Genomic DNA, 15,951 nt, shown 5'->3' with positions numbered 1-15,951 from the left:
ATCACTGCCACTTTTAGTGAGTTTGGTACACATCCGGTGGATAGAGAGCTGTTTATTATGTTCAACATAGGAGGGCCAAGCACAGGAAGCAGCTCATTCAGCAGTTTAGTAGGAATAGGATCCAGTATGCAGCTTGAAGGTTTAGAGGCCATGATTATTTTCATCATTGTGTCAAGAGATATAGTACTAAAACACTTAAGTGTCTCTCCCGATCCCAGGCCCTCGCAGAGCTGTGCAGATCCAGGACAGCTAAGCCCTGGAGGAATACGCAGATTCAAAGAGGAGTCCGTAATTTGCTTTCTAATGGTCATGATCTTTTCCTCAAAGAAGTTCATGAATTTATCACTGCTGAAGTGAAAGCCATCCTCTCTTGGGGAATGCTGCTTTTTAGTTAGCTTTGCAACAGTATCAAAAAGAAATTTTGGATTGTTCTTATTTTCCTCAATTAAGTTGGAAAAGTAGGATGATCGAGCAGCAGTGAGGGCTCTTCGGTACTGCACGGTACTGTCTTTCCAAGCTAGTCGGAAGACTTCCAGTTTGGTGTGGCGCCATTTCCGTTCCAATTTCCTGGAAGCTTGCTTCAAAGCTCGAGGATTTTCTGTATACCAGGGAGCTAGTTTCTTACGACAAATGTTTTTCGTTTTTAGGGGTGCAACTGCATCTAGGGTATTGCGCAAGGTTAAATTGAGTTCCTCAGTTAAGTGGTTAACTGATTTTTGTCCTCTGACGTCCTTGGGTAGGCAGAAGGAGAAAATACAAAGAAAGAAAATACAAATTATTTTGATCTTTGCAAATAGCCTATATTGCCAAGCAAGGGTAACATTGTTCCATACCAATCCCTTTCATTTCTAAAACAGTAGTTGTAAGCAAACCTTGGGCAGTCAGCCTATAGGCTAGTGTAGGACACGTACTGTATGTTTATATTGAAAGCAATTCCTTTTATATTTTTATAGATTCTCTGTGATATTCTTGAATCATCTTCCAGGTTTTGGGAAAACTTGATTCATTATTCAATATGTTGCATAAATATTCCAACATATCCAATGTTTTCCCTAGTTACTACGATACATCTAGTAAATGTATATTCACGCTGAACAAAAATGTAAATGCAAAATGCAACAATTTCAAAGATTGTTCTGAGTTACTGTTCCACGCCCCTTTTTTAAGGTATCTGTGACCAACAGATGCATATCTGTATTCCCAGTCATGTGAAATCCATAGAAATCCATCCATTAGGGCCTAATTAATTTATTTCAATTGACTGATTTCCTTATATGAACAGTAACTCAGAACAATCTTTGAAATTGTTGCATTTTGCATTTACATTTTTGTTCAGCGTGAATATACATTTACTAGATGTATCGTAGTAACTAGGGAAAACATTGGATATGTTGGAATATTTATGCAACATATTGAATAATGAATCAAGTTTTCCCAAAACCTGGAAGATGATTCAAGAATATCACAGAGAATCTATAAAAATATAAAAGGAATTGCTTTCAATATAAACATACAGTACGTGTCCTACACTAGCCTATAGGCTGACTGCCCAAGGTTTGCTTACAACTACTGTTTTAGAAATGAAAGGGATTGGTATGGAACAATGTTACCCTTGCTTGGCAATATAGGCTATTTGCAAAGATCAAAATAATTTGTATTTTCTTTCTTTCCCATTCTCATTTTTAAAATTATCAAATTGTCAAAACTTCCAGTAATAATACTTGGAAGGGATATCAAACCCTAGACCACACTGGTTATTCTGTTTGTATCTACTATTGTTGTTCCTCAGGTCCAGGTTTCAGAGACTGATGTGGCCATATGTGGTGGTCACTGTGAACATATTGTTCTAACTTTACTTTATAAGGACGAGTATTCCATTTACCTTTGATGTTTGGGCAACATTGAATTCCATTTGTTTTATAAAGGGCTTTTAATTTATGCTCCCTTTGTGTTGCTTGGCCCCTTTTTTTACCCTCAGAACAGCCTCAATTTGTTGGGCCATGGACTCTACAAGGTGTTGAATGCATTCCACAGGAATGCTGGCACATGTTGACTCCAATGCTTCCCACAGTTGTGTCAAGTTGGCTGGATGTTCTTTGGGTGGTGGACCATTCTTGATACACACGGGAGACTGTTGAGCGTTAAAAACCCAGCAGCGTTGCAGTTCTTGACACAAACCGGTGCACCTGGCACCTACTACCATACCCCGTTCAAAGGCACTTAAATATTTTGTCTTGCCCATTCACCCTCTGAATTGCACACATGCACAATCCATGTCTCAATTGTCTCAAGGCTTAAACATCCTTCTTTAACCTATCTCCTCCCCTTCAGCTACACTGATTGAAGTGGATTTAACAAGTGACATCAATAAGGGATCATAGCGTTCACCTGGATTCATCGGGTCTTTCTATGCCATGGAAAGAGCATGTTTTGTATACTCAGTGTATGTGTGCCAATGTGGAGAAATAAGTGGGCCCTCAAACTGAGTGTTTTAACAACCCATTGTGAAAACATGGTTAATTTATGGATAATCAATTAAGAATAATATTTATATTGCTTACACTTGATGTTGTTATTTTCTATAGAAAAGTATTATAACAATACCGTTCAGGATGGAAATCATTAAAATACCATTGAAGCAGCACATATTTCATTCATGGCAAATTGTTGGAAATAAGTAGGTTTTTTCAACCCTGTGCAATCAGGTTTGTGTAGTTAATGAGGTGTCTTCCTGGCTGTAAAACTTTGAGAAACTGATGAATATTCAAGAGCAAACAAACATAATCAGCCTCATAACACACCAACGTACGCCACTTAAGCTGCTGACGAATGGGATCAGAGCAGGTGAGACCTGAGTGGCTTATATTGACAACAAGAGAAAGAGAAGGGGAGAGAGAGGGGGAAGGGGATGCAGGAGAGGGGGAGAGAGAGAGATGGGGGGGGGGGTTAGTGGTTGCAGGTAAAATTACTTCTCAGTGTATCTGTTGGTTTTTCTCAGGTTTAATTAGGGAGCTGTCTTGCTTGAGCTCTGCTGCTGATATGTTTCTATTAAGTATCTTGGACTGCAGGCTATGCTATACATAACTGTATGTATTCAGAGACCAGTATGTCTAAGCGATTGGGGGGGGGTGCTAAGCTGACATATGGAAATGTTTTAAGATGGTCATAGTATGGATCATTTAGCTATTTGAATTTGAATTTAGAATATATATATATTTTTATATAATATTGAATTTGGCCTTTACTACTATAGACCAGATAAATGCATTGAATAACAACACATTCATAAATGGCAACAAAGACAGTCAAAACACTTATCATAAGAAACAAGGTTTTGAAGTGGCTGTCCTATACCGTGAGGGAAAAAAGTATTTGATCCCCTGCTGATTTTGTACATTTGCCCACTAACAAAGAAATTATCAGTCTATAATTTTAATGGTAGGTTTATTTGAACAGTGAGAGACAGAATAACAACAAAAAAATCCAGAAGAACGCATGTCAAAAATGTGATAAATTGATTTGCATTTTAATGAGGGAAATAAGTATTTGACCCCCTCTCAATCAGAAAGATTTCTGGCTCCCAGGTGTATTTTATACAGGTAACGAGCTGAGATTAGGAGCACACTCTTAAAGGGAGTGCTCCTAATCTCAGTTTGTTACCTGTATAAAAGACACCTGTCCACAGAAGCAATCAATCAATCAGATTCCAAACTCTCCACCATGGCCAAGACCAAAGAGCTCTCCAAGGATGTCAGGGACAAGATTGTAGACCTACACAAGGCTGGAATAGGCTACAAGACCATCGCCAATCAGCTTGGTGAGAAGGTGACAACAGTTGGTGCGATTATTCGCAAATGGAAGAAACACAAAAGACTGTCAATCTCCCTCAGCCTGGGGCTCCATGCAAGATCTCACCTCGTGGAGTTGCAATGATCATGAGAACGGTGAGGAATCAGCCCAGAACTACACGGGAAGATCTTGTCAATGATCTCAAGGCAGCTGGGACCATAGTCACCAAGTAAACAATTGGTAACACACTACGCCGTGAAGGACTGAAATCCTGCAGCGCCTGCAAGGTCCCCCTGCTCAAGAAAGCACACATACAGGGCCGTCTGAAGTTTGCCAATGAACATCTGAATGATTCAGAGGAGAACTGGGTGAAAGTGTTGTGGTCAGATGAGACCAAAATGGAGCTCTTTGGCATCAACTCAACTCGCCGTGTTTGGAGGAGGAGGAATGCTGCCTATGACCCCAAGAACACCATCCCCACCGTCAAACATGGAGGTGGAAACATTATGCTTTGGGGGTGTTTTTCTGCTAAGGGGACAGGACAACTTCACCACATCAAAGGGACGATGGACAGGGCCATGTACCGTCAAATCTTGAGTGAGAACCTCCTTCCCTCAGCCAGGGCATTGAAATTGGGTCGTGGATGGGTATTCCAGCATGACAATGACCCAAAACACATGGGCAAAACACACGGAGTGGCTCAAGAAGAAGCACATTAAGGTCATGGAGTGGCCTAGCCAGTCTCCAGACCTTAATCCCATAGAAAATGTGTGGAGGGAGCTGAAGGTTCGAGTTGCCAAACGTCAGCCTCAAAACCTTAATGACTTGGAGAAGATGTGCAAAGAGGAGTGGGACAAAATCCCTCCTGAGATGTGTGCAAACCTGGTGGCCAACTACAAGAAACGTCTGACCTCTGTGATTGCCAACAAGGATTTTGCCACCAAGTACTAAAGTGGGGAGAACAAGTATTTGATACACTGCCGATTTTGCAGGTTTTCCTACTTACAAAGCATGTAGAGGTCTGTAATTTTTATCATAGGTACACTTCAACTGTGAGAGACGTAATCTAAAACAAAAATCCAGAAAATCACATTGTATGATTTTTAAGTAATTAATTTGCATTTTATTGCTTGACATATGTATTTGATCACCTACCAACCAGTAAGAATTCCGGCTCTCACAGACCTGTTAGTTTTTCTTTAAGAAGCCCTCCTATTTTCCACTCATTACCTGTATTAACTGCACCTGTTTGAACTCGTTACCTGTATAAAAGACACCTGTCCACACACTCAATCAAACAGACTCCAACCTCTCCACAATAGCCAAGACCAGAGAGCTGTGTAAGGACATCAGGGATAAAATTGTAGACCTGCACAATGCTGGGATGGGCTACAGGACAATAGGCAAGCAGCTTGGTGAGAAGGCAACAACTGTTGATGCAATTATTAGAAAATGGAAGAAGTTCAAGATGACGGTCAAACACCCTCGGTCTGGGGCTCCATGCAAGATTTCACCTCGTGGGGCATCAATGACCATGAGGAAGGTGAGGGATCAGCCCAGAACTACACGGCAAGACCTGGTCAATGACCTGAAGAGAGCTGGGACCACAGTCTCAAAGAAAACCATTAGTAACACACTACGCCGTCATGGATTAGAATCCTGCAGCGCACGCAAGGTCCCCCTGCTCAAGCCAGCGCATGTCCAGGCCCGTCTGAAGTTTGCCAATGACCATCTGGATGATCCAGAGGAGGAATGGGAGAAGGTCATGTGGTCTGATGAGACAAAAATAGAGCTTTTTGGTCTAAACTCCACTCGCCGTGTTTGGAGGAAGAAGAAGGATGAGTACAAACCCAAGAACACCATCCCAACCGTGAAGCATGGAGGTGGAAACATCATTATTTGGGGATGCTTTTCTGCAGAGGGGACAGGACGACTGCACCGTATTGAGGGGAGGATGGAATAGGCCATGTATCGCGAGTTCTTGGCCAACAACCTCCTTCCCTCAATAAGAGCATTGAAGATGGGTCGTGGCTGGGTCTTCCAGCATGACAACGACCCGAAACACACAGCCAGGGCAACTAAGGAGTGGCTCCGTAAGAAGCATCTCAAGGTCCTGGAGTGGCCTAGCCAGTCTCCAGACCTGAACCCAATAGAAAATCTTTGGAGGGAGCTGAAAGTCTGTATTGCCAAGCGACAGCCCCTAAACCTGAAGGATCTGGAGAAGGTCTGTATGGAGGAGTGGGCCAAAATCCCTGCTGCAGTCTCTGCAAACCTGGTCAAGACCTACAGGAAACGTATGATCTCTGTAATTGCAAACAAAGGTTTCTGTACCAAATATTAAGTTCTGCTTTTCTAATGTATCAAATACTTATGTCATGCAATAAAATGCAAATTAATTACTTAAAAATCATACAATGTGATTTTCTGGATATTTGTTTTAGATTCCGTCTCTCACAGTTGAAGTGTACCTATGATAAAAATTACAGACCTCTACATGCTTTGTAAGTAGGAAAACCTGCAAAATCGGCAGTGTATCAAATACTTGTTCTCCCCACTGTAAGTCATGTTTTGCAGAGGGGTCAAATACTTATTTCCCTCATTAAAATGCAAATCAATTTATAACATTTTTGACATGCGTTTTTCTGGATATTTTTGTTGTTATTCTGTCTCTCACTGTTCAAATAAACCTACCATTAAAATTATAGACTGATAATTTATTTGTCAGTGGGCAAACGTGCAAAATCAGCAGGGGAACAAATACTTTTTTCCCTCACTGTATCTAGGAGACATAACAAAGCTCACTATCTATACAGTGCATTCTGACAGTATTCAGACACCTTGACTTTTTCCACATTTTGTTACGTTACAGCCTTATTCAAAAATGTATTAAATACACATTTTTCCTCATCAATTTACACACAATACCCCACAAAGACAAAGCTAAAAAAAGTGTTTATTTATTTTGTAAATATTTTACAAATAAATAACAGAAATACCTTATTTACATAAGTATTCAGACCTTTTGCTATGAAACTCGAAATTGAGCTCAAGTGCATCCTGTTTCCATTGATCATCCTTGAGATGTTTCTACAACTTGATTGGAGTCCACCTGAGGTAAATTCAATTGATTGGACTTGATTTGGAAAGGCACACACCTGTCTATATAAGGTCCCACAGTTGACAGTGCATGTCAGAGCAAAAACCAAGCCATGAGATCGAAGGAATTGTCCGTAGTGCTCCGCGACAGGATTGTGTCGAGGCACAGATCTGGGGAATGTCTGCAGCATTGAATGTCCTCAATAACACAGTGGCCTCCATCATTCTTAAATGGAAGAATCTTCCTAGAGCTGGGTGCCAGACAAAACTGAGCAATCGGGGGAGAAGGGCCTTGGTCAGGGAGATGACCAAGAACCTGATGGTCAATCTCAAAGAACTCCAGAGTTCATCTGTGGAGATGTGAGAAACTTCCAGAAGAACAACAATCTCTGCAGCACTTCACCAATCAGGCCTTTATGGTAGAGTGGCCAGATGGAAGCCACTCCTCAGTAAAAGGCACATGACAGCCCGCTTGGAGTTTGCCAAAAGGCACCTAAAGACTCTCAGACCATGAGAAACAAGATTCTCTGGTCTGATGAAACCAAGATTGAACTATTTGGCCTGAATGCCAAGCGTCATGTCCGGAGGAAACCTGGCACCATCCCTACGGTGAAGCATGGTGATGGCAGCATCATGCTGTGGGGATGTTTTTCAGCGGCAGGGACTGGGAAAATAGTCAGGATCGAGGGAAAGATGAATGAAGAAAGTACAGAGAGATCCTTGATGAAAACCTGCTCTGGAGTACTCAGAACCTCAGAATGGGGGTGAAGGTTCACCTTCCAACAGGACAACGATCCAAAGCACACAGCCAAGACAACGCAGGAGTGGCTTCATTACAAGTCTCTGAATGTCCTTGAGTGGCCCAGCCAGAGGCCGGACTTGAACCCGATCGAACATCTCTGGAAAGACCTGTAAATAGCTGTGCAGCGACGCTCCCCATCCAACCTGACAGAACTTGAGAGGATCTGCAGAGAAGAATGGGAGAAACTCCCCAAATACAGGTGTGCCAAGCTTGTAGCGTCATACCCAAGAAGACTTGAGGCTGTAATCACTGCCAAAGGTGCTTCAACAAAGTACTGAGTAAAGGGTCTGAATACTTATGTAAATGTAATATTTCTAAAAACCTGTTTTTGCTTTGTCATTATGGGTTATTGTGTGTATTGATGAGGGGAAAAAACAATTTAATCAATTTTAGAATAAGGCTGTAATGTAACAAAATGTGGAACAAGTGAAAGGGTCGGACTACTTTCCGAATGCACTGTGTATATACAGCTCTGGAAAACATTAAGAGACCACAGCATATTTTTCTTAAATCATCATCTCTACATGTATGACAGCCATTCCATTCCAGTGTCTGTTGAATTCCAAAACCTCATTCTACTGAATTAGGTACTGATTAGGTGATCACCTGAACCAAATCTTATTTAACGAGGAAAAGTATAAAAATCACTGCTGTGGTCATCACTATCCTCTTGTAATAGGACCAGCTGGATGGCAAAAACAGTGCTAATAGTCCCTCAAAAGTAATATGAATAAGAAAATAACTATGACCATGCCAAAAGAGTTGAAAAGGAACGTTTTGAATGAGGAAAAGAAGGGTTCAATTCTGGCTTTACTGGCAGAGGGATACAGTGAGCGTCAGGTTGCTTCCATCCTTAAAATTTCAAAGACGGCGGTTCATAAGAACAAGGTCAAGCAGCAGACATTGGGGACAACAAAGCTACAGACCGGCAGAGGGCGAAAATGACACTCTATTGACCGGGATGACCGTCAACTCATTTGAATATCACTCAACAACCGTAGGATGACATCAAGTGACCTTCAAAAAGAATGGCAAACGGCAGCTGGGGTGAAGTGCACGGCGAGGACGGTTCGAAACAGGCTCCAAGGGGCAGTGCTGAAGTCGTGCAAAGCTAGAAAAAATCCCTTCATCAATGAGAAGCAAAGAAGAGCCAGGCTGAGGTTTGCAAAAGACCATAAGGACTGGACCGTAGAGGACTGGAGTCCAATTTTCAGCTTTGCCCAACACCTGGTCGTCTAATGGTTAGACGGAGACCTGGAGAGGCCTACAAGCCACAGTGTCTCGCACCCACTGTGAAATATGTTGGAGGATCGGTGATGATCTGGGGGTGCTTCAGCAAGGCTGGAATCGGGCAGATTTGTCTTTGTGAAGGACGCATGAATCAAGCCACGTACAAGGTTGTCCTGGAAGAAAACTTGCTTCCTTTTGTTCTGACATTGTTCCCCAACAATGTCAGAACATTGTTTTTCTAGCAGGACAATGCGCCATGCCACACAGCCAGGTCAATCAAGGTGTGGATGGAGGACCACCAGATCAAGACCCTGTCATGGCCAGCCCAATCTCCAGACCTGAACCCTGTTGAAAACTTCTGGAATGTGATCAAAAGGAAGATGGATGGTCACAAGCCATCAAACAAAGCCGAGCTGCTTGAATTGTTGCGCCAGGAGTGGCATAAAGTCACCCAACATCAATGTGAAAGACTGGTGGAGAGCATGCCAAGACGCATGAAAGCTGTGATTGAAAATCAGGGTTATTCCACCAAATATTGATTTCTGAACTCTTCCTAAGTTAAAACATTAATATTGTGTTGTTTAGAAATGAACATGAACTTATTTTCTTTGCATTATTCGAGGTCTGACCACTGCATCTTTTCTGTTATTTTGACCAGTTGTCATTTTCTGCAAATAAATGCTCTAAATGACAATATTTTTATTTGGAATTTGGGGGAAATGTTGTCAGTAGTTTATAGAATAAAACAAAAATGTTATTTTTACCCAAACACATACCTATAAATAGTAAAACCAGAGAAACTGATCATTTTGCAGTGGTCTCTTATTTTTTTCCAGAGCTGTATCTGCCAACTTTCACCGCTGATGCAGAAGTGCGACACTGGTGGATGCGGTGGATTGAGACGCATCCAATGCAAAAACAGATATCTAGTTTAAACTGACAGATTTCTATAGGGATTTTTTTGTTATATAACCTCTATGGGATCGGTGTCCCGTATTCGGGACGGTTGAGCTAACGTGCCAGGACATAGACATGTCTTATATGGGCAGAAAGCTTAAATTCGTGTTAATCTAACTGCATTGTCCAATTTACAGTAGCTATTACAGTGAAAAAATACCATGCTATTGTTTGAGGAGAGTGCACAACAACAACAAAAACTTATCACGACAACTGGTTTGATACATTCAGCTCTGAAGGTAAATAATGTACTTACATTCAGTAATGTTGCTCTGATTTGTCATCCTATGGTTCCCAGAGATAAAAAGTAGCATAGTTTTATTTGATCAAATCCATTTTTATATTCAAATGTAGGAACTGGGTTCTACAGTTTGAACCCCAGCTGTCTCTGGCTCAACACCCACCCCGCCCGGCCATCTAGATGTGTGAAAGTTAGTGTATTAGCTAATGATCCATCATGTATGACATTCCTGGGAGTTCCTGGGAGACATTCCTCAGGTCCTGAGCTACAGGCAGTTAGATTTGGGTATGTCATTTTAGGCGAAAATTGAAAAAAAGGGTCCGATCCTTAAGAGGATAACTTAGATTCAAGCACAGGTGCTTCAATCGACTATGCGGTTTTAATACTTTGAGACTTGATTGCGCTGTTTGGAAGAGAATGAACTAACTACCTCAAATCAATATAAACTACAGGTCTTACTTTTAATTACTGCAAAAACAATCAATCCAGGAAGAGATTAAATTATTTTATCATATAACACCAACTCATACAATATTGAGGACAGCCCAACCATGTGTCTCAGTTGGGTGCACATCTTGAATTGAAGTATCTTTTTCTATTGTGTGGCTTGAAAATATTAATTTATTCTGGCAAAAGTCAAATCCGAGGGATTTAGTGTACTGTATATTTCATAATGAATATATTGGTTTCAGTGGAGCTATTGAACAGTACTTTGAAATGGTTTGGTAGACAAGTGTTTCACTGGAATTCTTCAAAGAAACCTCAACAGATCAAGCAGTAGACTGCTTTTCACTGTTTTTCATTTTGGGCAACACAAATTCAACTATTATTTTTGTACATTTTCTTGACAATAGACAACTTAACATTTCACAGACATGGATCCACTAAACTAGACATGACAGTGGCTGGGACTTAATGCCCGACCTTCAACATAAAGAAAAAATACAAATAAAGACAAAAACACCAACTCAGATGTACGTACATACTGTACATACTGTACATTTCAACAAACATAAATTACATCATACTTGCTCAAACCTACATGTTCCCACAGTATCCATGCCTATCTTGTTTGTTCTCATAATAAAACATTTTCAAATGTTTCATCCTTTGGATATTTCTAGGGCTTGTAATACTTTATGCCAAATGGCTTCTGTAGCCCTAATTTTTTTCAATATTTAAATAATACAGGCTCAGGCAATAATAATGCATTTGATTCATCCACTGTCTTAAAGATGGAGGATAATATGATTTTCAGTTTTTAAGTAAAACATTTTTCAAAATTATTGACTAGAAAAGTATGGTTCAACTCTTATTTCTGAATCAGTTAATCAAACTGCTCCTCTGAATTCAGTAGAGCGATTCTCCTGCAGTGGACTTCTAACAAGCATTGAAACAAAAGCAGAATTGGACAATACGGCCTAATTAACTTCTGATCATGTTATCTTTCAAGCGTATTGTCTACGTAGAAGATAATGGGGAATACCGTGAATTTAATAGTTTTGATGCTGTTAGTTATATGGCTTTTATTGGCATGGGCCATAGTTTGGCACCGAACCGACGACCTGAATAGAACAGAGGACAAAGCAAGTGATGCCTCCCTTAGCTCCGGGCAGGGAGACACAGAGAGGAGAGAAAGAGGGAGGCAGGCTACAGACAGTACACTGAAATAAGGCTCTCTCTGTAGGACTCTAACCCTTCACAAAACTGGACACTGTAACAAGGCTTTGTATCTGTACTCCTACTAATGCATTTACTGCAGAAACTTGGACTTTTAGTTTGGAAGTACTGTAGAACAGTGTAATAAGGCTCTCTGGACTTTCAATTAAGAAATACTGTACTTCAAAAGAGAAGGCCTATATTATGTGTGCTTGAGGCTACTGTGCAGCTCATGGATGTTTGAAATGTTGCACTGATGCAGGGTCAGTTATTTATCATTCCCTTAATAGGGTTAGGCTTGGGGGTTATAGGGTAATCTGAACCTATAGTCTGTGGTTAAGGGCCATTTCTCAGCCAGGTCGTTCAAGATTGATGTCAAAATTGGACGTCTATCCATGTCCTGAGGACATCAGAAAATGCCTTCAAAACGGGCCACTAGGGGCAACAGTGAGCGCTATTACCATCAAGTAGGCTTGGGTTTTGCTAGGGCATCGTGGATGGGTGAAGGTTGTGTGTTCGATACCAGTTGTGGACACAGTTTTTTTTATTTTTATTTTAACCCTATCCCAAACCTTAACCCTTACCTTAACCATTTGGAAAGAGCGCCTAAACGTAATGTTTTAACCCTATCCCAAACCTTAAGCCTTACCGTAACCATTTTGAATGTGTGCCTAATCTTAAACCTTAACTTTGTTTGGAGAAATGGAATGATACAGAGCAGCAGGAGCAGCAAAAACACTTAGCAATTTGACATTTGGAGCAACTTCGAAATTTGACATTTAGAGAACGTGGATGAACATTTAATTCTGCTGTGAGACTGTGAGAGCTTGTTGCCATTTCTACCCTTGTCCTATAAATAACAAAGCAGAAGTGCTTTAGTGGCCGGCAATGACAGGGTTCACCATATTTAATGTAAGCTACGTTGCTACCAGCCCTCCCCTGCCCCTGGACCCACACACACACCCCGCCCCCTTGGCAGACACCTTGTGGACAGGTCTCCATTAATTGCTGTCCCACTGATTGATAGATTACATCTTGAGAATGGAAGAGGCTGGGAGGAGCTCTCTCCCTCTCTCTTTCCTCTCAATTCAATTCAATTCAATTTAAGGGCTTTATTGGCATGGGAAACGTATGTTAACATTGCCAAAGCAAGTGAAGTAGATAGTAAACAAAAGTGAAATAAACAATAAATATTAACAGTAAACATTACACTTCCAAAAGAATAAAGACATTTCAAATGTCATATTATGTATATATATATATATATATATATATATATATATATATATATATATATATATATATATATATCAGTGTTGTAACAATGTGCAAATAGTTAAAGTACAAATGGGAAAATAAATAAACATAAATATGGGTTGTATTTACAATGGTGTTTGTTCTTCACTGGTTGCCCTTTTCTTGTGGCAACAGGTCACAAATCTTGCTGCTGTGATGGCACACTGTGGTTTTTCACCCAGTAGATAAGGGAGTTCATCAATATTGGGTTTGTTTTCTAATTCTTTGTGGATCTCTGTAATTTGAGGGAAATATCTGTCTCTAAATATGGTCATACATTTGGCAGGAGGTTAGGAAGTGCAGCTCAGTTTCCACCTCATTTTGTGGGCAGTGTGCATATAGCCTGTCTTCTCTTGAGAGCCAGGTCTGCCTACGGCGGCCTTTCTCAAAAGCAAGGCTATGCTTACTGAGTGTGTACATAGTCAAAGCTTTCCTTAAGTTTGGGTCAGTCACAGTGGTCAGGTATTCTGCCACTGTGTACTCTCTGTTTAGAGCCAACTAGCATTCTAGTTTGCTCTGTTTTTTTGTTAATTCTTTCCAATGTGTCAAGTAATTCTCTTTTAGTTTTCTCATGATTTGGTTGGGTCTAATTGTGTTGTTGTTGTCCTGGGGCTCTGTGGGGTCTGTTTGTGTTTGTGAACAGAGCCCCAGGACCAGCTTACTTAGGGGATTATTCTCCAAGTTCATCTCTTTGTAGGTGATGGCTTTGTTATGGAAGGTTTGGGAATCGCTTCCTTTTAAGTGGTTATAGAATTTAACGGCTCTTTTCTGGATTTTGATAATTTGCAGGTATCGGCCTAATTCTGCTCTGCATGTATTATTTGGTGTTTTACGTTGTACACTGAGGATATTTTTGCAGAATTCTGCATGCAGAGTCTCAATTTGGTGTTTGTCCCATTTTGTGAATTCTTGGTTGGTGAGCGGACCCCAGACCTCACAACCAGGAAGGGCAATGGGTTCTATAACTATAACTCTCTCTCTCTCTGCAAAGGCAGCATCAAACATGGATGCCCTTGTTGTTAACACCTCATCCACCCCCCCCACCTCCCCACCCACACCATTAATTAGCAGTGAAATAGCTGCAGGAGCCAAGTTATTGACACTGCAACTGAAGTTTGTTTGGATGAAGTTCAACCCCTACGTACAGTATGCCAGTGGTGTCACTTGTTTATACTGTATATAGATGGATAGGTTGCAGAATATGAGAATTGGCACAGACCCATCAAGGGCTTTGGAAATGAGATGGACACTGTTTCGCAGGAGATATTGCATGTCATTGGCCTATATGCCCATATTCTTGTATTTAAAAATACTTTAGCTTGAAAGAATCTGTGCAAATCTGTCTTTGAAATATAATGTCTATAGGCTATTAAAGGCACAGCTGGGTGCTAGGCATATTGCCCGTAGGCTATAACTGAAATAGAAACATATAGAAAAAATGCATTGAAATTCCATTGGATATGCCCTAATGTATTACAACTGTAGTTCTCCAAATGCAAAATAGGGACACTAATTAGCGAGTTTACAACGAGCAATGCAGTGTTTTCAATCTGCCAACCAGCCCCGTTCCTCCTCAATCCCCTCCACGCCTCTCCTCTCCTCAATACCCTCCACGCCTCTCCTCTCCTCATACTGCCTCTGTGAATTCGCCCGAGGAAACATATTTTGGGGGGAGTTGTTGTGACGTCACTCACCGGGAGAGCACAGAGCAAGGAGAGAGAAAGGCGCGTCTGTAGACTGTATCTGCGGTTGCCTGACGAAGAAAAGCGGCAAGCCCGAAGAACTGGCACGGAGATCAGGGATGGTGATGCCGATATATACTGTGTCATCATCATCACTAACGGAAAAATTTATCGAAATCCTGAGGTAGAGAAATAAACTAAACCGGAGACGGTCTATTGCGCGTTTGGTTTTGGGTTTTTTATCCGATAAAGGTCGGGAGTTATCGCTTCCAAATCGAAAGATCTACATCATGATCTACATGTAGAAGAACTAAGAAGAGAGGTATCCACAGAACGAATGCACGGTGAGCTATCCCTGTGCGTAAAATGGCAAGCGTACTATCTGGCGGAAACTAAACGGATATATAGCCCTCCTGCATAGCGACATGGTGGTGCTGCCTGCTTCTGAGTCTATTCCTGCGCGGGAGTTGTGTGGAACATGTACTGGAGGAGAGTGGTGATCAGCGCACCGAATTAACGTATCCGCGCGCAACAGTCAGAGAGAGGGAGCGGAGAGAAAGCTGCTGGTGAGCCTGCCGTGACCAAATCACTGACGCGGGGGTGAAGTGGTAGTGGGAATGCCAGCACTTCAAATGATGGGGGTTTAACGGCCCCGCTTCATACTGGATAAACCCACAGTTCAATTTTGACCCAGCACTGTGTCCTTTTCCACGGCCGGGATCATCTATTTTCCCCCTTCAGCTGACGGATTGACTAGTATTTTTAGTTGCCCCAGCTATTTCCGAATCGAACTAAAGGAGGGTTTCGTTTGTGTATTCCACACGTGTTGTAGCCTATTTTCTCTCTTTTTTTGGGGTGAGAAGCATTGCGCTGGATGGGAGCAGAATGGAAGGCTGTGTGTGTCACTGAAGACTTCTGGCTTCTCTCCTCGGGTGTTTGAATTAAGCCGACGCCACTTTCCAGCCAGGATGCAGCTTCTCAGAGTTGCCTGGGCTTTAGCCGGAGCGGCAATCTGTTGTTTTGTTATTCTTCTCATCCACTCACGCTTGCTCAAAGAAGGTAATTGTTTATGTAACTGATTTCAGACCATTATATAATGGTGTTGTCATATTACATAGCTCCGTTTTCATGTCACCTGTATGTACTGTAGCCCACTCACTGTCTTTCTGGATAAGAGCGTCTGCTAAATGACAAAAAAA

The 15,951-nt window shown here is 41.4% G+C and overlaps 1 protein-coding gene across 3 annotated transcripts in view; it reads left to right on the top strand.

Moving 5' to 3' along the window:
- Nucleotides 1-15,951, top strand: part of LOC121581255 (chemokine-like protein TAFA-5) — a 242,239-nt gene that overhangs the window by 41,858 nt on the left and 184,430 nt on the right. The window contains exon 1 of one of the 3 annotated variants that reach the window (XM_041896761.2): nt 14,744-15,811. The exons of the other annotated variants lie outside the window; for them this stretch is intronic. Within the exon in view, the coding sequence (XP_041752695.1) occupies nt 15,721-15,811 (91 nt within the window). The 5' untranslated portion in view covers nt 14,744-15,720. Of the gene's footprint in view, nt 1-14,743; nt 15,812-15,951 lie in introns of those variants that run through there. 3 annotated transcript variants of the gene reach the window in all.

Source organism: Coregonus clupeaformis, chromosome 14, assembly GCF_020615455.1.
Source record: "Coregonus clupeaformis isolate EN_2021a chromosome 14, ASM2061545v1, whole genome shotgun sequence".
NCBI classification, from domain to species: Eukaryota; Metazoa; Chordata; class Actinopteri; order Salmoniformes; family Salmonidae; genus Coregonus; species Coregonus clupeaformis.
Note: the sequence above shows the minus strand (reverse complement) of the source record. Positions and strands in the feature narration are given on the sequence as shown.